The sequence below is a fragment of the Macaca fascicularis genome, chromosome X (assembly GCF_037993035.2).
Source record: "Macaca fascicularis isolate 582-1 chromosome X, T2T-MFA8v1.1".
NCBI classification, from domain to species: Eukaryota; Metazoa; Chordata; class Mammalia; order Primates; family Cercopithecidae; genus Macaca; species Macaca fascicularis.
In genome coordinates, this window is record NC_088395.1 from 2,485,623 (window position 1) to 2,507,429 (window position 21,807).

General features: G+C 46.2%; 1 protein-coding gene across 16 annotated transcripts in view; it reads left to right on the top strand.

The window, feature by feature from the left end:
• XG (Xg glycoprotein (Xg blood group)) overlaps window positions 1–21,807 on the top strand; it is a 64,790-nt gene that overhangs the window by 33,441 nt on the left and 9,542 nt on the right. For 3 of the 16 annotated variants that reach the window (XM_005592882.5, XM_045384059.3, XM_045384063.3), the window contains exons 5-7: window positions 5,535–5,600; window positions 10,321–10,383; window positions 13,112–13,162. In XM_005592882.5, coding sequence (XP_005592939.3) covers window positions 5,535–5,600; window positions 10,321–10,383; window positions 13,112–13,162 — 180 coding nt within the window. Of the gene's footprint in view, window positions 1–5,534; window positions 5,601–9,685; window positions 9,840–10,320; window positions 10,384–13,111; window positions 13,163–21,807 lie in introns of those variants that run through there. The other 13 variants (XM_005592883.5, XM_045384060.3, XM_045384064.3 and 10 more) reach the window with 7 other exon arrangements.

The following is a 21,807-nucleotide window of genomic DNA, read 5'->3' on the forward strand; positions in this document are numbered from 1 at the left end:
CACAGGGAACGTGTTTCTTGCTGAAACATACTTGGGAAACACCCGGTTAAACAGACTGCTGTGGGCTTCCCTCCCAGAGAATTCATCAGGACTTAAAATGCGCTGCTGGGCATGATGGGCCACGTCTGTAATCCCAGTACTTTGGTAGACTGAGGTTGGTGGATCACCTGAGGTCAGGAGTTCAAAACCAGCCTGGCCAACATGGTGAAACCCCATCTCTACTAAAAATACAAAAATTAGTCGTGGCCTGTAGTTCCAGCAACTCGGGAGGCTGAGGCATGAGAATCACTTGAATCTGGGAAGCAGAGGTTGTAGCAAGCCAAGATGGCGCCACTGCACTCCAGACTGGGTAACTGAGCGAGACTCCGTCTCAAAAAGAAAAAGAAAGAAAGAAAGAAAGAAAGAAAGAAAGAAAGAAAGAAAGAAAGAAGAAAGAAAGAAAGAAAGAAAGAAAGAAAGAACGAACTTAAAATGCGAGATCCTTTAAGACGGGCCATCTTCAGAGTGTGAACACTCAGCCCCTCCCACAGCAAAGTGACTCATGAACCCCAACAGGAGGGGAAGAGAGGCTCAGGCTGGGGAGGTGACCCCCATGACTCAAGCCTCAATCTCCTGATGCTTGCCCGACAAAGAGGAGGCTTTCTTTCCAACTTTGGTTTTTCATGTTGTGCTTAAACCCAGCCATGTTGATGCCTTTAACATGGTAGTCCTGAATTATTAATTAATACTGTGTGGATCCAAAATATCTGAGACAGGTCTCAATCAATTTACAAAGTTTATTTTGCCAAGGTTAAGGACATGCCCGTGACACAGCCTCAGGAGGTCCTGATGACAAGTGCTCAAAGTCATCAGGACACAGCTTGGTTTTACACGTTTTAGGGAGACATGAGATATCAATATGTGTAAGAAGTACATTGGTTTGATCTGGAAATGCGGGACAACTGGAAGCAGGGGCTTCCAGGTCAGAGGAAGATAAGAGACAACTAGTTGCATTCTTCTAAGTCCTTGATGGGCCTTTCACTGAAAACTCAATTTACATGTGAGACGGGGCAAAGGGACAGTTCACTGGGCCTCAATCTGGCCCAGTGAATCTGCATTTTTACACCAACAATAGGGCAGAGGGAGCAATCAGACATGCATGTGTCTCCGGGGAGCAGAGGGATGACTTTCTGTCCCACACCCGGGAAGACGGGCTATCAGTGTACATTGCCAGGCTGAAATTCCTCAGAACTGTTGTAGGGTAAACAAAACAGTTTACTTTCCTCAGATTGTGAGGATAGTATGTAGCTTTTAAAAAACTTAAAAAAAATTTTTTATAGCTATCTTATTTAGAAAGAAAATGGGAGGCAGGTCTGACTTTTTTTTTCCAGCTTGACTTTTCCCTTGGCTTAATGATTTTGGGGTCCCAAGATTTATTTTCCTTTCACAATTGAACATGAGAACATGGAGTATTTGACACAGGAAATGAGCAAATTTAACGTACGCACCAAAGGAAGAGGAAAAATGAAGCTGGTTGGAACTTAATTATGGATACTGTGGTTCATGAGCAGAAATTCCCCTTAACCAGTGTTCTTGCCCAGGCTAGCCCAAATGAGCCCAGGCTAGCCTAGATTCCCCAATGTGTATCTTGAGAAAGAAGAAGAGCCCTAGAAAACAATGTGTAACATCCCTCCAAGATGGGGTGTTCTGGAACAGTCTCTCAGACAACGAAGGCAATTGTTGATGGGCAACATTGGGAAGACCCCAGAGATGGAATGTCCTAGGCCTTTCCAAGTTCTCTTTCTCATTCTCCCTCCATTGACTTGATAGGTGGCTGAGGATTTATAAGTATTTACCACACATCAGCCAGCTTTCTCAGGATGACTCCAGTCATGCTTGGAGCTCAGTGGTCTCTTTCCCTTAGTATTTGATCTAGAGGAACCCAAGATTCTCTCTGTGCCCTTTGAAATGCAGCACATTTTTCTTGGCTTCCATGAGCTCCTGTGGCATTTCTCAGGCCAACTGTTGACTCTGCTTCTCATGTCTGTGCTTGTCCCTTTGAGAGATGTCAGCGTCACTTCACCAATTCTTTTCTCTGACCCCAGCAGCTCCTATCCATGTTTTTTTTTTTTTTTTTTCCTCAGACAGAGTCTCACTCTATTGCTCAGGCTGGAGTGCAATAGCAGGATGGCACGATCTCGGCTCACTGCAACCTCCGCCTCCTAGGTTCAAGCGATTTTCCTGCCTCAGCCTCCCAAGTAACTGGGATTACAGGTGTGCAACACCACGCCCAGCTAATTTTTGTATTTTTAGTAGAGACGGGGTTTTACCATGTTGGCCAGGCTGGTCTCAAACTCCTGACCTCAGGTGATCTGCCCGCCTTGGCCTCCCAAATTGCTGGGATTCCAGGCGTGAGTCACCACGCTCGGCCCCATGTTGTCTTGAAAGTAACAAGACAGGCACGGATTCTGTCTGAGGCAAGCTGTTATGGGATGGATTATGTCTCCCTGCAAATTCATAGGATGAAGTCCTAACCCCCAGTTTCCTCAGAATGTGACTGCCTTTGGAGATGGGGCCTTTAAGAAGGAGATTAAGGTAAAATGAGGTCACTAAGGTGGGTCCTGATCCAATAGGACTAGTATCCTAATAAGAGGAGATGAGGACATAGACACACACAGAGGAAAGATTATATGAGGACACAGGGAGAAGACGGCGTCTACAAGCCCAGGAGAAAGGCCTCAGGAGGAACCAGCCCAGCCCACACCTTGATCTCAGACGTCCAGCCTCCAGGACTGTGGGAGAATCAATGTCTGTTGTTCATAAGCCACCCAGTCTATAGTATTCTGTGATAGCAGCCTGAGATGGACTAAGACACCTCATAAGAAGAGGAGATGAGGACGCAGACACACACAGAGGAAAGATTATATGAGGACACAGGGAGAAGATGGCATCTACAAGCCCAGGAGAAAGGCCTTAAGAGGAACCAGCCTAGCCCACACCTGGATCTCAGACTCCCAGTCTCCAGGACTGTGGGAGAATCAATGTCTGTTGTTTATAAGCCACCCAGTCTATGGTATTCTGTGATAGCAGCCTGAGATGGACTAAGTCACCTCATAAGAAGAGGAGATAAGGACACACACACACACAGGGGGATGACCCTGTGGGGACACAGGGAGAAGACGGTGTCTCCAAGCCCAGGAGAGAGGCCTCAGGAGTACGCCCAGGAATCCATGCAGTTGGAGGTTGTGTGTGTGAACGAGGGGGGGAAGCTCACAGACGATGGCGTTCTGAGGGAGGACTGACCTCACAGGGAGGCGCCCAGAGACTTCCTGAACCAAGCCACCGATATGCAGCTTGTGAGCTCCAGGCAGTGCCTTCCGGCCTGGAAACCAAAGCTCTCTTGTGTCCAGTCCCCACTCCTCTGGCCCCCAAGTTTCCATAATCCCCCACAGTTGTGTCATTTTAGAGACCTCAAAAGAGAGTCTAGGTCGGGTGTGGTAGCTCATGCCTGTAATCCCAGCCCTTTCAGAGGCCGATGTGGGTGAATCACCTGAAGTCAGGATTTCAAGACGAGCCTGGCCAACATGGTGAAACCCTGTCTCTACTAAAAATACAAAAACTAGCTGGGCATGGTGGTGCATACCCGTAATCCCAGCTATTTGAGAGGCTGAGGCCAGAGAATCGCTTGAACCCAGGAGGCGGAGGTTGCAGGGAGCTGAGGTCACAGGGAGCCGAGGTCACGCAGTTTCACTCCAGCCTGGGCAACAGAGCAAGATTCTGTCTCAAAAAAAAAAAAAAAAAAAAAAAAAAAGAGAGAGAGTCTAGGCAGGGCATGGTGGTCCACACCTGTAGTCCTAGCTATACTCAGGAGGCTGAGGCAGGAGGATCACTTGAGCCCAGGAGGTGGAGGCTGCAGTGAGCTATGATTGACCACTGCACTCCAGCCTGAGCAGCAGAGCAGCACCCTGTCTCGAGAGAGAGAGAGAGGGGGAACGAGAGAGAGACTATTCTGAGAAGTGAAAAACTAGTCATTCTCAGCCCAGATTTCCAGTGTTCTGAGATGCCTGTTCTGAAGGACTTTGAGAACAACATCCTTGTCTTTTTTGTGAATTAAAGTAGTTTCACTCTTGAGCCAATGTGGATAAGCACTTGCCAGGTACTGGCAGTGCCAGGTACCAGGAATATAAAATGGATACAGAAAATAAAGTTTCCAGCCAAGTGACTAAAAGGTGTTGGAGATACAGACTCATGTTGTGCAAAGAGCTTGCACTGATGATTTCATTTCAGCTGCTTGAATAGGATCAAAGGACACTTAAGCTGAGACAGGAGGGATGAGCTAATGCTTTTCCAGGTGACAAATGGATTCTTCCAATATTTAGGGAGTGTGTAAAGTGATGGACAGGAAACAGGAGGGGCCATGACAGAAGGAATGTCACCTGCAAAAGTCCTGGGGCAAGGCTGGGAGTGGGGGCTCATGCCTGTAATCCCAGCACTTTGGGAGTCCGAGGTGGGCAGATCACCTGAGGTCAGAAGTTCAAGACCAGCCTGGCCAACATAGTGAAATTCCATCTCTACTAAAAATACAAAAATTGGCCAGGCGTGGTGGCACACACCTGTAATCCTAGCTACTCAGGAGGCTGAGGCAGGAGAATCATTTGAACCCAGGAGGCAGAGGTTGCAGTAAGCTGAGATCGCGCCAGTGCACTCCAGTCTGGGCGATAAGAGTGAAACTTCGTCTTAAAAAAAAAAAAAAAAAAAAGGTCCTAGGGCAGAAAACTCATGGTAAACTTCAGGAACATGCAAAAGTCACTGCAAAAAGTTTTAAGAAATTCAAATGTAGCCAGGCTCAGTGTGGCTCATGCCTATGATGATTCCAGCTCTTTGGGAAGGCAAGACAGGACGATTGCTTGAGGCCAGGAGCTTGAGACCAACCTGGGCAACATAGCAAGCCCCTGTCTCTACACAAATTTTAAAAATTAGCCAACTGTGGTGGTGTGCACCTGTCGTCTGAGCTGCATGGGCAGCTGAGATGGGAGGATTGTCTGAGCCGAGGAAGCCGAGGCTGTAGGGCGCTGTGATTGTACCGCTGCACTCCAGCCTGGGCAACAGACCAACACCCTGTCTCAAAACAACAACAAAACAAATTCAAATGAAAGGGTGTAACTCAAGCAAGATGGAAATACAATACACTATCAAAAGGTCAGATGTTTTATCCTAATATTGGTGACTGACTTCTGTAAATGGTGCTGGCATTTGTAGTAGCCCTAAACAGGGAAAGGTCAACAACACACTTTCTGCCCTGTTCATTTCAGAGAGCCCTGGACTTCTTGCGAAAGCACCAGTGGTGTAAGTTTAGGGCACAAAAATAAAAGTTTTTTTTTTTTTAAATTGTAAGCTCTGAGGTGGTATTATGAATATTGTCTACATGATGAATAAGCTCCATAAAAGCAATGGGCAGTTACATCTTTTCTGTATTTTGGCATTCTTATTTATAGATGGTATCTACCTGAAAGATGTCATTATTTTTCTGAAATCATCCTGTTGTTTTTCAACAGATATCTACCCAAGGCCAAAGCCACATCCTCAACCCCAGCCTGGCAATCCCGGCAACAGTGGAGGTAATGAGTATTTTTAAATTTATTTTTTAAATTTATTTTTATTTTATTATTTTGTTTGATTCTATGTTATTTTACCATTTTATTTGATTCTATGTTATTTTACTTTATTTTACTATTTTATTTTATTATTTATTTTGGAGACAGTGTCTCGCTCTGTTGCCCTGGCCAGAGTGAAGTGATGTAATCACAGCCTCGAACTCCTGGGCTCAAGTGATCTTCCTCCCTCAGACTTTCAAGTAGCTAGGACAACAGATGTGCACCACCATGTGTGGCTATTTTTCAAATTTTTTGCAGAGACAGGATCTTGCTGTGTTGTTCAGGCTATTCTTGAACTCCTGGCCTCAAGCAATCCTCTGCCTCAGCCTCTCAAAATGCTGGGATTACAGGCACCAGCTATTGTGGCCCAGCCTGGTAATCAGTATTAAAATCCACTTTAGAAGTGTCTGGGGCCAGGCACAGTGGCTCATGCCTGTAATCCCAGCACTTTGGGAAGCCGAGGTGGGCGGATCTCTTGAGGTCAGGAGTTTGACACCAGCCTGAGCAATATGATGAAACCCTGTCTCTACTAAAAATACAAAAATTAACCAGGCGTGGTGGCACATGCCTGTAATCCCAGCTACTCAGGAGGATGAAGCAGGAGAATTGCTTGAACCCGCAAGACACAAGACACTTGTGTCTCCAAGTGTCACTGTGGAGACACAGTGAGACTCCGTCTCAAAAGGAAAAAAAAAAAAAAAAGAAGTGCTTCACACCTGTAATCTCAGCACTTTGGGAGGCTGAGGTCTCCTCAGGCAGATCACCTGAGGTCAGGAGTTCGAGACCAGCGGCCAACATGATGAACCCGTTTCTACTAAAAATACAAAATTATCTGGGCAGAGTGATGCGTGCCTGTAATTCCAGCCACTGGGGAGGCTGAGGCAGGAGAATCGCTTTAACCCAGGAGGCGGAGGTTGCTGTGAGCCAAGATTGTGCCAATGCACTACAGCCTAGGTGATAGAGTGAGACTCTGTCTCAAAAAAAAGGGGGGGGGATGGTTGGATACAAGTATTATTTAATGACTTAAAAATTCTCATCTCCATGGTGAAAGACCAGTCGCTTTTGAAATGCACAGACATTGTTTTGAGAGGAGTTCAGTTCTTCTATATCCACCAGCACCTGGGGATTACATTTAGTTGACAGTAAATAAATGTAAATTTTTTTGATGACATTGACTGAAAAAACCATGCACACTAAGACGTTTCAAGTTATGATGGAGGAAGGCAATTTTTTTCTTGTTTTTTTTTTTTGTTGTTGTTGATGTTGTTGGTGTGTGTTCTACTCACTTATTCTTCCCTCTGCAAGAGTTATCTGTGGCCACTTTGCCTGTGTTCCTACAGCGCTTCCCATCTCCACCTTGGCAATTGTGTCTCGTGAACGTGAGATACTCAGGAAGGAGATGCTGGTCTGTAAAGTTGGAAGAGTCTCAGCGATTCCATTGTTGGGGCAAATGTGTGCAGATCAGGGAAGCTAAGATACACTGGGTGTCCTCTTCTCTCTACCTGCTTTAACCGTTGGGAGTTCCCCTGATTCTGATTGTTTCAGGACGTTGCTTGGATGTTGTCATATTCCTAGGGTTCAAGGCACTCTTCATGAAATCCAAGGAAACAAGCTTTGGGTATGTCCCAGTGCCATTTCCCTTGGGTCTTGCAACGGAAGAATTGTGTTTCTTCCCTAGAAAAACTAACACACTTTTGCCCACTCACTCACCTCCTGCAAGTCTCCAAAACCACAGCATTTTATCCTAGACTGTGTTCCCTCAGGAGGTGGTTCCTTCCTCTGCATTCCTGTACTCCATACTACTTGATATGTTCTTACATGCAACGCCATGCAATTGTGTTTAGTTGATTCCTTTGAATTCGAATGAGAACTCTACATGGGCATGGATTTTGCCTTTCATTCACTGCTGCATTCCCCAGTCCGGAAAGCTATGCCTGGCACACAATGAGTCCTGGATGAAGGTCAGTTAAGTCATTAATGCTTGAGTCCCAACAGGCAAACAACTGGATTCATGAATGAAAGACTTACCTCTACATCCCTTCATCAGGGTGTAGAGCTTCAACTCCATTTCCTGGAAAGCTCTACAATAGCTCTTCCTCCTCAAAAGGCTCTGGTCTTGTGATTCATAGCATTCGTCCACCAAGACATGAATAAAGGATCTTTATGTCAGAGGTTCCCTGTTCAAAGCTGTTTTAGAGACCAGGCGTGGTGGCTCATTCGGGTAATCCCAGCACTTTGGGAGGCCGAAGTGGGAAGACTACTTGAGGTCAGGAGTTCAAAACCAGCCTGGCCAACGTGGTGAAACCCCATCTCCATTAAAATACAAAAATGAGCCAGGAGTGGTGGCGGGAACCTGTAACCACAACTCCTTGGGAGCTCGAGGCAGGAGAGTCACTTGAACCCGGGAGACGGAGTTCAGTTGGAGTTGCAGTGAGCCGGGACCATGCCATTGCACTTCAGCCTGGGTGACAGAACGAGACTCCATCTCAAAAACAGTAAAAATAAAAAAGCTGTTTTAGGAAACATCCCATTTTTATTATTTTTTGAGACAGGGACTTGCTTGGTTGCCCAGGCTGAAATGCAGTGTCGGGATCACGGCTCACTGCAGCCTCCACCTCCTGGGCTCAAGCAATCCTCTGACTTCAGCCTCCTGAACAGCTGGGACTACAGGCACACAGCACCCCACCTGGCTAATTTTTTCTTTTTCTTTCTTTTCTTTTCTTTTTTTTGTGTGTGTAGGGACAGGGTTTCCCTCTGTTGCCCAGGCTGGTCACAAACTCCTGGCCTTAAGTGACCCTCCTGCCTTGACCTCTCAAAGTGCTGGGATTACAGATGTGAGCCACTGAGCCCAGCCTAGGAAACAGCCTTTTAAGTCAGGTGCAATGTCTCCTGAACTCCCCAGAGCCTCTGTGCACGCGACTCACTTCAGCTCCACAGACCTATGCGACTGCAGGATCAGATTAGGGCACTCACTTACCGGCAGTCCCACATTTCTGGAGCGTCTGTGCTGAGGGAACGGTCCATGCTACAGCAAAGCAGAACAACCACTCTGCCTTTCGTATTTTATACTTTTTTTCTTTTTTGAAACAGGGTCTCTCTGTGTCACTCAGGCTGGAATGCAGTGGTGTGATCATAGCTCACTGCAGCCTCCAATTCCTGGACTCAAGTGATACTCCTGGCAGATGGGACTACAGGCGCACACCACCAAGCCCAGATAACTTTTTGTATTTTTTGTAGAGATGGGGGGTCTCACTATGTTGCCCAGGCTGGTCTCCAACTCCTGGCCTCAAGCAGTCCTCCCGCCTCCACCTCCCAAAGTGCTGGGTTGCACCCAGCTTGCATTTCACATGCTTAATAAACCCAATCAGCATGTTTCCCACCCGCAGAGTGGCAATAGTGCACGTTAGCAAGGATTTCTTATAGACCAAGACCAAAGACCTAATTACTTATCTGTTGACCAATCTTGGAGAGGAAAGGCAGAGTCCAAGGCTTAATTCGGGGTCCAGGAACCATAAGAGGAAGGTCTCCTTGGATCTCATCTGAGCCTGAAGTAGTTCAGTCTATGACAGACACCTTCAGAGGGCAGAAGCGCAGGTGAACGCGGCAGTGGGAACTTTGTCAGGGTAGCAAAGGACGTCTTAGGCAAGGAGGCTTGCAAAGCAGCCTTGGGTTATTGAGAAAGCTCTCTCAGGGTGGATTCTCAGGGCTCTGGGATCTTCTCCGTCTTGCAGGTGCCTCTGTTTTTTGGGAGGAAGCAGGTAGATCTCATGTGTCAGGGCAATAAGGAGCAGGAACGAATGGATGAAACAAATCTATTGGGGTGGGTAGTGGCTGTGCCCTGGGGAGCCGAGAGAGAGACAGGGGGATGGTGCTGGTTTCAGACAAGATAGTTGAGCAGAAACTTGAAAGAGAAAAGGAGAGTGGATTGTGGGGACCTGAGGAACTGGAATTCTGCCTGGGAAATCGGTCACCGCCAACGTGAGGGGTGGGGTTAGGAGCGTGCCTATGGTGATGGAGAAGCCTGGGGGAGGTGCCTGGTTGATGGGACGAGAGGAGCCGTCAGCAGAGAAGGAAAAGCCCAGAGTCTCCTTCCAGGCTTGCTTAAGGGCTAGGGAGGGGCAGGATATGAGATGATGTTGGAGGATTCTGAGCAGGGGACGGGCCTAGGTGGGAGGCGGGGCAGAAGGAGAGCTGGACGAGGACATGGTGAGAGGCGATGTTGGCTCATCCAGGAAGGACGGCCAGGAGGGAGCAGAGGGAAAGGGGCGCGCAGAGGTCCCAGAGGCAGGGGCAGCGGAGAACGTCCAGGGAAGGAGGGAAGGGCAGGGGATTTGGAGCCGGGGCACCCTGAGAGAGAGAGGGATCCAGGCAGCAGGCAGGCACCACAGCCTGAGCTTCACCCCAGCTCAAGGTTGGCTCTGGGAGGGCTTTGAGCGGAAGGTGGGCAAACACCTGCAATAGGAGACCACGCTGCAAACGTTCTGGGCCCTGCACACGCCTCCTTGCAGGCCAGGCGGCCAGCCCACAAGGTAATTTAATTCCTGGTGCCTGTGGGCGTCCTGGAAAGAGCCAGTTGGCATCGGAACGCTCTTCTCCAAAACCTGTCCCAGTGCCCCTAACGCGGACCTGGTGTGAAGGGGACCTTTAGAGAGGTCGCGTTAGCAATGCCATGTGCTCTGCCCCACAGGTTACTTCAATGATGTGGACCGTGATGATGGACGCTACCCGCCCAGGCCCAGGCCGCCTGCAGGTAGGTGCCGAGCCTCTCCAGACGGGACACATTGTATTTGCGCAGAGAGGGTGGGATGAGAGGCCTGAGATTGGGGATGAGAGGCCTGAGGTTGGGGCAGAGTTGGTCACGGGTGGACGATAGGCTGGTGCAGGGGATGACAGAGAAGGCCCCATGGCCGCATCAGTGGGGTTTGCGGTCTGGGCATCTGTCCACCTCTCCAGGCTGGTGGGCTGGATGGAAACAAAATGAACTGGTAGAACTGGAGGGTCCACTGAAACACCTGTGGTCATTTCTGTTTTGACTTGTATAGTGTAAGTGTGGCTGTATATGTCCAGACACACCTTTATATAGCTGCATGCTTCTCAATCTTCATTTGTGTGTATATGAAGGTTTATATATCTTTATATTTGTGTGTATGTATACTTTTAAATATATACAAATACATTTACATATGTAGGTATACGGGTTTTTTCATGTGTGTATATACATGCTTTTGTATATATACACTACGTAGATACCTTTCTATGCTTTTATATATGTATATTCCTGACTTTATATATATCCTTATATATATCTTTACATAGGTACATGTTTTATATGTGTATATATATCTTTATATTTATATGCAGATATATGCTTTTTATATATATGTATTTATATGTATATCTTTTAATATATCTTTTAAAAATGTATCTTCATGTATATCTTTAAATACATATACATTTTATATATATTTTTATATTTTATGTGTATGTTACATAAATATATATCTTAACATATATAATTACATATATGCCTTTATATATATCTTTATATATGTACATATATACCTTTGTGTGTATGTGCTTTTATTTATGTATGTATATATTTATATATACACTTTTATATATACATATGTGTATCTCTTTATATGTGTGTATAAATACCTTTATATATGTACACATATACCTTTATGTGTATATACTTTTATATATGTTATATATACACACACACTTTATATATACATGTGTATATATGTTTATATAGGTATATGTCTTTATATATGTATATACATATATATATTTTTTTTGACTCGAAGTCTCGCTCTGTCACCCAGGCTGGAGCCTGGAGTGTAGTGGTGCAATATCGGCTCACTGCAACCTCTGCCTCCTGGGTTCAAGCGACTCTCTGCCTCATCCTCCCGAATGGCTGGGATTACAGGCGCCTGCTAGCACACCCGGCTAACTTTTGTATTTTTAGTAGAGACGAGGTTTCACCATTTTGGCTAGGCTGGTCCTGAGCTCCTGACCTCGTGATTCAACCGCCTCGGCCTCCCAAAGTGCTGGGATTACAGGCATGAGCCACTGCACCTGGTCTATATGTATATCTTTTAATGTATCTTTATATGTCTTTAATATATCTTTACATACATAAACATTTTATATACATTTTTATGTTTTATGTCTATGTTATATAAATATATATTTTTATACATATATAATTATATACCTTTATTTATATATATCTCTATATATACATATATACCTTTATGTATATATGCTTTTATATATGTATGTGTACATTTATATGTACACTTTTATATATGCATATGTATATGTCTTTATGTGTATAAATATCTTCATAAATATATTTATATATCTATATACAACCTTTATATAGGTATAAATATATAAGTATATATTTTATGTGTATATATGCATTCTTTGTATATACACACATTTGTAAATGTCTTTCCATATATGTATGCATATGTAGCTTACATATGTTTCTATACTGTTATATATACATGTTATATATACATGTATACCTTTACTGTTACCTTTACTCTATACTGTTATATATACATGTATACCTTTATATATATGCATACTGTTTTATATATGTGTATATAGGTCCCTTCATGTATATGTATATATACATTTAGGGGTGTGTGTATATATACCTTTGTATATGTACATATATCTTTATACACACAGACATATATAAACACTTCTAATATGAAGTTTTCTCTATAATTGGAGGTGAATGTCTACCAAGAATCTTTCATATAGAAATACAAGTACAGACAATAGGAGATGGAGATGCATACAACATTGGGCTGAAGAGTGTGATATTTGAGGCTTTATTTTCAAGCATGTGAGGTTTCTGGTCTGTTTAGTTTTGCAATTTTATTTTAGAAGACATAAAGGACTTGTCCCACATATTTTGCAAAGCTGGATCTGCATCCTTCGGACAACCAGATTGCATCCAGTCATCTTTTCTGCCGTGTTTACTTGCAATAAATAAAGAGCACTGTCTTAGAATTTATTACAATAACAATCAGGAATAAACTAAAATTACTAGTTATTTTTGAAAGGAGAAACTAAGAATATTTGTGATTGAGACCATCTGCTGCAAGGTCCTCCTAATCCGGAGTAGGGGTGGCTGGTCTCTTATCAGTTTCTCGGCAGGAAGCGGGTGCGCCTGCGTGAATTTGGAGTCCCCGGGGTAACTGTTTGTCCTGTGATGGCAAAGTGTTTTTATAGCTACAGCTCAGTGTTGGCATGAGTTTTCCCACGGGGAAGAGGACGCTTTGGTGGGGCCACCCTTCACTCTCCCCTACTGGTCACTCTTTGGAGCTCTCTTGGCAGTGACACATTCACACGACTTGTTGCCATTCCCAATGAGCTGGACAGACCAACACCTGCAGGAAACGCCACGCTAGGACACCTGAACATCCCTCAACTCTACCTTCTCTGTCTAACAGGAGGTGGCGGCGGTGGCTACTCCAGTTATGACAACTCCGGCAACACACATGGTACCCCCACATCTGGGCACGCGGTGGTGGGTGGAGGGTGGGAGGGGTCGTCTTTCCAGGGCTCCCGGTTGCATTCTGCCCTGGGCCTTCTACCTGGAGTCTTTGGTGAGTGGGGTGCTGTGTGCCGGTGCCTGGTCTTCTGAGAACCTGTCTGTGCTGGACTGTTCTGCTTCTGTTCCCCAGGAGGGTGGGTGCAGCCACACGTACACACACACACACCTTTGTTTAGGTAAAAGTAAACAGAGCAAAGAACTATACAACTAATTAGAGAGAGACAGCATCCAACAAACTGGAAATTCTTTAGGGGCGCAGCTCACTTACTTCAAACAGAATAGAAAACACTTTCAATGGCCGGGCGCGGTGGCTCACGCCTGTAATCCCAGCACTTTGGGAGGCCGAGACGGGAGGATTGCTTGAGCCCAGGAGTTTGAGACCAGCCTGAGCAACATGGCAAAACCCTGTCTCTACAAAAAATACATATATACAAAAAGTAGCCAGGCGTGGTGGCATGTGCCTGCAGTTCCAGCTACTCAGGAGGCGGAGATAGGAGGATCGCTTGAGCCCAGGAGGTCGCGACTTCAGCGAGCAGAGAGAGATAAGATGGCGCCACTGCGCTTCAGCTTGCGTGACAGACTGAGATCCTGTCTCAAAAAAAAAAAAAAAAAAAAAAAAGATAACTCTTTTGGTCGGTGATTATGCCCAGAATGAAAGCAGTGTTCTACAGGAGCCATAAACAGCCTCTTGGCTTGGTTGAGTTTTTCTCATGGAGATCAGGGGACCTTGAAACCCTCAGATCCTCTCCGGATTTGGAAAAGGAGGACTGAAGCAAAATGTCATCCCTGAGAAAGAAAACAAGAACAAAACACTCTGGAGGCTGATTTTAAACCGTTGTCTCCATTTTAACATTTTCCCTTTGTTAAGAGTTTTGCACACCTTCAATGAATTGAGTAACCCATCTTTTCTTTTCTTTTTTTCTTTTCTTTTCCTTTTTTTTTTGAGACAGAGTTTTGCTTGTTGCCCAGGCTGGAGTGCAGTGGTATGATCTCTGCTCACTGCAACCTTGGCTTCCTGGGTTCAAGTGATTCTCCTGCCTCAGCCTCCCAAAGTGCTGGGATTACAGGCATAAGCCACTGCGCCTGGCTAATTTTTGTATCTTTAGTAGAGATGGAGTTTCACCATTTTGGTCAGGCTGGTCTTGAACTCCTGACCTCAGGTGATCTGCCCTCTTCAGCCTCCCATAGTGCTGGGATTACAGACGTGAGCCACCGCGCCTGGCCTTGAGTAGCCATTGGTTAAAACTAATATGTGCCAAGAGCTCTGGCAAGGTGGGAAGTACTTTTTTTCTTTTTTTCTTTTTTCAGATATGGTCTCATTAGGCTTTGTGAGAGCCAAGGCTCTTGGCTCCCTAAGTTTTCTCTGAATCTCTGACACGAGGCAGCTTAATCAATAGGAGAAAAAGCATACAAATGTATTGAGTGGATATACACGCAAACCTTCAGAACCAAGACTCAACCACCAATGGGATGCAAAAGCTTATAGAGCATCTTTTTTAACTTTGATGTTAGGTTCAGGGGTCCTTGTGTAGGGTTGTTATATAGGTAAATTGTTTGTCACAGGGGTTTGGTGTACACATTATGTCATCACCCAGGTAATAAGCATAGGTAGTTTTTCCATCCTCACTCTCCTCCCATCCTCTGCCCTCAAGTAGGCCCTGGTGTCTGGTGTTCCCTTCTTTGTGTCCACGTTGTCAATCGAGAAAAATGACGAGACGAGTCTAAAAGATTTATTTGCCAAAGTTAAGGTTAAGGACGCGCACCCAGGAGACTGGTCTGTGCCCTTCTTCGAAGATGATTTTGAAGGCTCCAAATTTAAAGGGGAAAGGGTGGGAAATTGAGAAGTACATAATTTTCATGGAAGTGGGAGGTAGGGAAAATAGTTATTCATGCTTTTGTCTGGCTCAGTGCATCTGTGTTTTTTACATAAGATGACATAGACAAATGGGGCAGAGGGAAAATGCAGGGAATCTGCATGTTGCATAAGATAATCTGGACAAAATGGGGCAGGGGAGCAATCACATATGATTTGTGTCTGGTGGGCGGGGGTGACTGCACCTGTAAAGATAAGCTATCAATTTGCATTGTCATGGTGAAATCTTCACAGCTCACTAGGAATTTCCTTGTGGGCAAAATATGGGGGAGACGTGTAGCTTTTCATCTTGTAGCCATTTTATTTAGGCACCAAAATGGGGAGGCAGATTTATGTGACCCAATTCCCAGCTTGACTTTTCCCTTTGACTAAATGAATTCAGGATCACAAAATTTAATTTCCTTTCACAGTGCATACTGTGTGTTTAGCTCCCACTTGTAAATGAGAACACATGGTATTTGGTTTTCTGTTCCTGCATTAGTTTGCTTAGGAGAATGGCCACCAGCTCGATCCGTGTTGCTGCAAAGGACATGATCTTGTTCTTTTTATGGCTGTGTAATATTCCACAATGTACGTGGGCCACATTTTCCTTATCCAGTCTACCATTGATGGGAACCTAGGTTGATTCCACGTCTTTGCTATTTGAGTTTGCTATTTGCTGTTCTTTGCAGGAAGAATGTGGGCTCAGAGCATGGCCCAAAATAGGTGATGTTGGTAAAGCAGGTTTAACAGGTGGCAAGCCAGGTGATGAGAGGCAGACAGGAAAAGGCCTGGCTGCAAGGGGGTCCTTGTTATGCAGATAAAGGTTCCCAGGTACCAGCACTCAGAGACAACCATGGTAAATGTTTCTTTTCAGACCTGTAAAGGTGTCAGAGTCTCAGTTTCTCTCTCCTACATCCAGGAAAAGCTTAGAAAGGGAGGGCCTGGCTGCAACAGCAAAGATCCTCTACAGACGCCAATTTCCCCACCTCAGTCTGCTGGCCCTGGAGCGGCAATTTCAAAATAAGGCAAAGCGATATATTTTGGAGTAAAATATTTTGATGTCTGTCATCTTCATTACCTCTGAAACGAGTGTTGTCATCAGATCCGTTCAACAAAATGAAAGCAATGCATGACGCTCGACTGTCCACTTCAAAGGAGCAATAGCTGTGGCCCTATAGGTAGCTCATCCTCAGAACTCACTCCCTGTGACACAGACAAGCTTCAGGGTGGGAGGGGGCTCATGACAAGGTACTCATTACCTGGGGTCAAGAACTGTCCACTTTTGGCTGGGCATGGTGGCCCACGCCTGTAATCCCAGCACTTTAGGAGGCCAAGGTGGGTGGATCACTTGAGTTCAGGAGTTCAAGACCAGCCTGGGCAAAATAGTGAAACCTTGTCTCTCAAAAAAAATGCAAAAATTAGCTGGGCATGGAAGTGTGTGCCTGTGGTCCCAGCTACTTGGGAGGTTGAAGTTTGAGGCTGCGGTGAGCCATGATAGCACCACTGCCTTCCAGCCTGGGCCATGGATTGAGACCTTGTCTCAAAAAAAAAAAAAAACCAAAAAGAATTGACCACCTTCAACTCAACGTACTATGAGTTCCTTCCACCATCTTTCTGTAACTACCTAAGGGGTTCCCCTTACCTACTACCTGGATAGACCTGGTTTATTAAGATGGGAATTGCAATAGAGAAAGAGTTTAATTCACACAGAGCTGACTGAACGGGAGCCTGTGAAACGGTTATGCTGTCTGGGGTACATACCCTGGGGTTTGTTGTTGCACGCTGAGAAAGAATTCAGGACACAGACACATGTGGGTGGGTTAAGGAATTGAAAGTGTAATAGAAGAAAGGGGGGGGGAGAGAGAGAGAGAGAGAGAGAAAGAGAGAGAGAGAGAGAGAGAGAGAGAGAAACATCTGAAAAAGTTGAGAGGTTGTAGACCACAGCAGCTTTTATAGGCAGGCTGGAGGAGGTGGTGTCTGATTTACATAGGGCTCACAGATTGGTTCCATCACGTATGACTTCTACATAGTGTGTGGGGAAGGCTGGTGGCCCCACCCTAATCTTATTATGCAAATAGGCTTTCCAGTTGGTCAGTGCCATCTTGTCTGCTTCTTCTTGTACATGGGGCTGACAAAGAGGAGGGAAGATGAAGCCGCCATCTTGAACGTGTCTAGGCCCTAGTTCCTGCCGGCATTCACCCATGCAAGCTCCTAGCTGGCTTGTCTATGTCTGCGGCTCAACTTTACAGGCTGCTCTTTGTTAGAAAATTATTTGGGGCTGCTTTTCATTAAAAAGAAAAGCCTTACCGAGGACTCCCATACCCTTGCTATGTGCCTAAGTAATTAAGTAATTCCTTCTTAACTCCTATACCAACTGCAGTTTTTGCTTTTTTTTTCTTTAAACAGGGTTTCATTTTGTTACCCAGGCTAGACTGCAGTGGTGAAATCATAGCTCACTACAGCCTCAACCTCCTGGGCTCAAGCAATCCTCCTGCCTCAGCTTCCTGTGTAGCTAGGACCACAGGTGTGTGCCACCACACCTGGCTAATTTTTAAAATTTTTTTGTAGAGATGGGGTCTTACTATGTTGCCCAGGCTGGTCTTCAACTCCTGGCCTCAAGTGCTTCTTCCACCTCAGCCTCCCAAAGAGCTGGGGTTACGGGCATGAGTCACTGCACCTAGCCAAGACTGGAGTTTTATGACTCAAATCAGCTTCTCCCAAAATTTGGACACTGGGATTTTTAAAGTATAATTTGGCCGGCAGGAGACCCGGGAGTGGGGAGTGCTGAGTGGTTGGTTGGAGGTGGAATGACAGAGGATGGACATGGGTTCTTCTAGCTGTCTTCTGTTCCTGTGTGGGACAGCAGAGCTGGCTGAGCCACATCACCAGTCTGGGTGGCGCCGGCTGGTGCATCTCAATGCAGGGTTTAAAAAATATCTCAACTTCAACCTTAGGTTTTACAATAGTGATGCCATCCCTAGGAGCACCTGAAGAGGTTTGGAATCTTGTGGCCTCCGGCTGCATGGCTCCTAACCTATTAATATAATTTCTAATCTTGTGACTACTTTGTTAGTCTTTCAAAGACAGTCTGATCCCCAGGGAAGAAGGGAGTTTGTTTCGGAAAAGGGCTGTTATCTTTGTTTGATTGTTAAGCTGTAAATTCCTCCTATGGTTATCTGAGTCTGAACAAGGGCTGTTTGAAGGCTGCAGGCACGATGCAGTCGGTTAGGTCAGATCTCTTTCACTGTCGTAATTTTCTCACTGTTATAATTTTTGCAAAGGCGGTTTCAACTTTACTGAAAATGTGAGGCAAAGACCAAATTTAATATTTTTACAGAAAGCCACTGGGAGTAGTTTTTTATTATTTTATTATTTATTTATTTAGAGACAGAGTCTCAACTCTATTGCCCAGGCTGGAGTGCAGGGGTGCAGTCATAGCTCACTGCAGCCTCAAACTCCTGGGCTCAAGAGATCCTCCCACCTCAGCCTCCCGAGGAGCTGGGGCTGCAGGCACACACCATCATACCCAGCTAAATTGAAAGAACTTTTTTTAGAGATAGGGTCTCACTGTTGTAACTGCCCAGTGGGTTTACCTTGCCCCCTGCCTAGACAGAGCTGATTTATCAAGACAGAGGAATTGCAATGGAGAAAGAGTAATTCGGCCGGGCGCGGTGGCTCAAGCCTGTAATCCCAGCACTTTGGGAGGCCGAGACGGGCGGATCACGAGGTCAGGAGATCGAGACCATCCTGGCTAACACGGTGAAACCCCGTCTCTACTAAAAATACAAAAACTTAGCCGGGCGAGGTGGCAGGCGCCTGTAGTCCCAGCTACTCGGGAGGCTGAGGCAGGAGAATGGCGTGAACCCGGGAGGCGGAGCTTGCAGTGAGCTGAGATCCGGCCACTGCACTCCAGCCTGGGTGACAGAGCGAGACTCCGTCTCAAAAAAAAAAAAAAAAAAAAAGAGAAAGAGTAATTCATGCAGAGCCAGCTGTGCCAGAGACTAGAGTTTTATTAGTACTCAAATCAGTCTCCCCAGGCATTCAGGGGCGAGTTTTTAAAGATAAGTTGGCGGGTAGGGGCTTGGGAAGCGGGGAGGGCTGATTGGTCAGGTTGGAGAGGGAACCATAGGGGGTTGAAGTGAGGTTTTCTTGCTGTTTTCTGTTCCTGGGTGGATGGCAGACCTGGTTGAGCCAGGTTACCAGTCTGGGTGGTGTCAGCTCATCCATCTAGTTCAGGGTCTGCAAAATATCTCAAACACTGGGCTTACGTTTTACAGTAGTGATGTTACCCTCAGGACCAATTTGCAGAGGTTCAGACTCTTGAGCCAGATGCTGCACGACCCCTAAACCATAATTTTTCTTTTCTTTTCTTTTCTTTTTTTCGAGACAGAGTGTTGCTCTGTTGCCCAGGCTTGAGTGCAGTGGCGTGATCTCGGCGCACTGCATCCTCCGTCTCCCCGGTTCAAGCAATTCTCCTGCCTCAGCCTCCCCAGTAGCTGGGACTACAGGCACATGCCACCATGCCCGGCTAATTTTTGTATTTTCACTAGAGACGGGGTTTCACCATATTGTTCAGGCTGGCCTTGAACTCCTGATCTCAGGCGATCCACCCTCCTGGGCCTCCTAAAGTGCTGGGATGATAGGTGTGAGCCACCGCACCCTGCCCTAAACCATAATTTCTAATCTTGTAGCTAATTTGTTAGTCCTACAAAGGCCGACTGGTCCCAGGCAAGAAGGAGGTGTTTTCAGGGAAAGGCTATGATCAGTTTTGTTTCAGAGTCAAACCATGAACTGAATTCCTTCCCAAAGTTAGTTCGGCCTATGCCCGGGAATGAACAAGGACAGCTTAAGGGTTAGAAGCAAGATGGAATCAGTTAGGTCTGGCCTCTTTCACTGTCGTCATTTCCTCAGGTACAATTTTTGCAAAGACGGTTTCACCATGTTGCCCAGGCTGGTCTTGAACTGGGCTCAAGCGATCCTCCTACCTTGGCCTCCCTAAGTGCTGGGATTACAGGCCTGCACCACCATACCCGGCCCACCTTGGAGTGTGTTATGTAAAGTGAGCTGTCCCCACACCCCTACAGCCTATGAATGAGCCTTTTCACCCCATGCACGATTCTCTAAAAATTCTCTCTACAGAGAGAGAGCTGTTCAGGACGTTTCTTTTGTTCTCTGGCATACTCATCAGTTAGAAAGAAATGATTCAGCAAGTGGCTCTCCGGAGAGCCCTGATCGTTTCCCGTTTTCCTGTGAAGTTAGTCTCAGTAGGTCTGCACTGTGCCATTTTTGGGGGACCATTATCTGGCTCCCGAATGGATCAAAGCTTACCGGTCAGGGTGCTGCTGTATCCCTGGGGCAAAACTGCCGGAAAATAGCAGATAGCCCTGTGGTCCTTGGCAGGGCCAGCTGGGCCAAGCGCATCAAGCGTGCATGAGGCATAGCCCAGTTTTGGGAGCATGACGCTTGTTTTCGAGGATGCCTCTGCTTCCCTTCCTGCCTGGACCCCTGCTCTCCAGCCCCAGCAGAGCGAGGCTGTGAGTCAGTGCTCGGATTAACAGTAGCATGGAGGTGCTGGCTGGGATGCAAGCCGCCGCCATGGGATGAGTTACGCGGCTTCTCCCTGAAGGAGGCGAAGAGTGTTAGGCCCTGTTCTAACTTCATGCAGAGCACTGAGGGGTGGGGGTTGACCTTGGCTGGCCGCGGAGGGAAGCCCAAAGTCTGGCCTCCCTGCGGAGAGTGGGGAGAAAATGTTGCACTTGCGGTTTTTAAATACTAGTGGACAAGTTTCTCTAACACCCAGTGTTTTCGTCTGCTAAGGTGCCATAGTAAATTCCTACAGTCAGGAGGGCTGAAGCAAAAGGGATTTCTTCTCCCACAGTCCTGGAGACTGGAAGTCTGAGATCAAGGTGTGAGCAGGGCTGGTTCCTCCTGAGGCCTCTCTCCTGGGCTTGTCGACATCATCATCTCCCTGTGTCCTCACAGGGTCGTCCCTCAGTGTGTGTCTGTGTTCCAGTCTCCTCTTCTTATGAGATGTCTCAGTCCATCTCAGGCTGCTATCACAGAATACCATAGACTGGGTGGATTGTAAACAACAGACATTGATTCTCCTGCAGTCCTAGAGGCCGGAGGCCCAAGATCAAGGTGTGGGCAGGGCTGGTTCCTCCTGAGGCCTCTCTCCTTGGCTTGTAGACACCATCTTCTCCTTGTGTCCTCACAGGGTCATCCCTCTGTGTGTGTCTCTGTCCCCATCTCTTCTTATAAGGTCTGTAGTCCTATTGGATTAGAGCCCACCCTAGTGATCTCGTTTTATTTTAATCACCTCTCTAAAGACTTTGTGTTCAAATACAGCCACAGTCTGATGCCCTCGGGATTAGTACTGTGACCTGTGAATTTGGACGGGAATATAGTTCAGCCCATAGAACCCATTATCCACATAAGTCATTTCACTTCAAAATCAGCGCAAAGCATTAGCTTAAAAATCTCAAATCTGTATTTTTAAAAATTGCTCTTAACACGTTAGAAAAATGTAGAAAAACTTTTTTGTTGTTGTTTTTCTGAGACAAAGTCTCACTCTGTAGCCCAGCCTGGAGTGCAGGGACGTGATCATAGCTCATTGCAGCCTCCACCTCCTGGGCTCAAGCATTCTTTTGCCTCAGTCTCCCAAGTAGCTGAGACTACAGGTGCACATCACCACACCCGGCTAATTTTTTTTTTTTCAGTAGAAATGGAGTCTCACT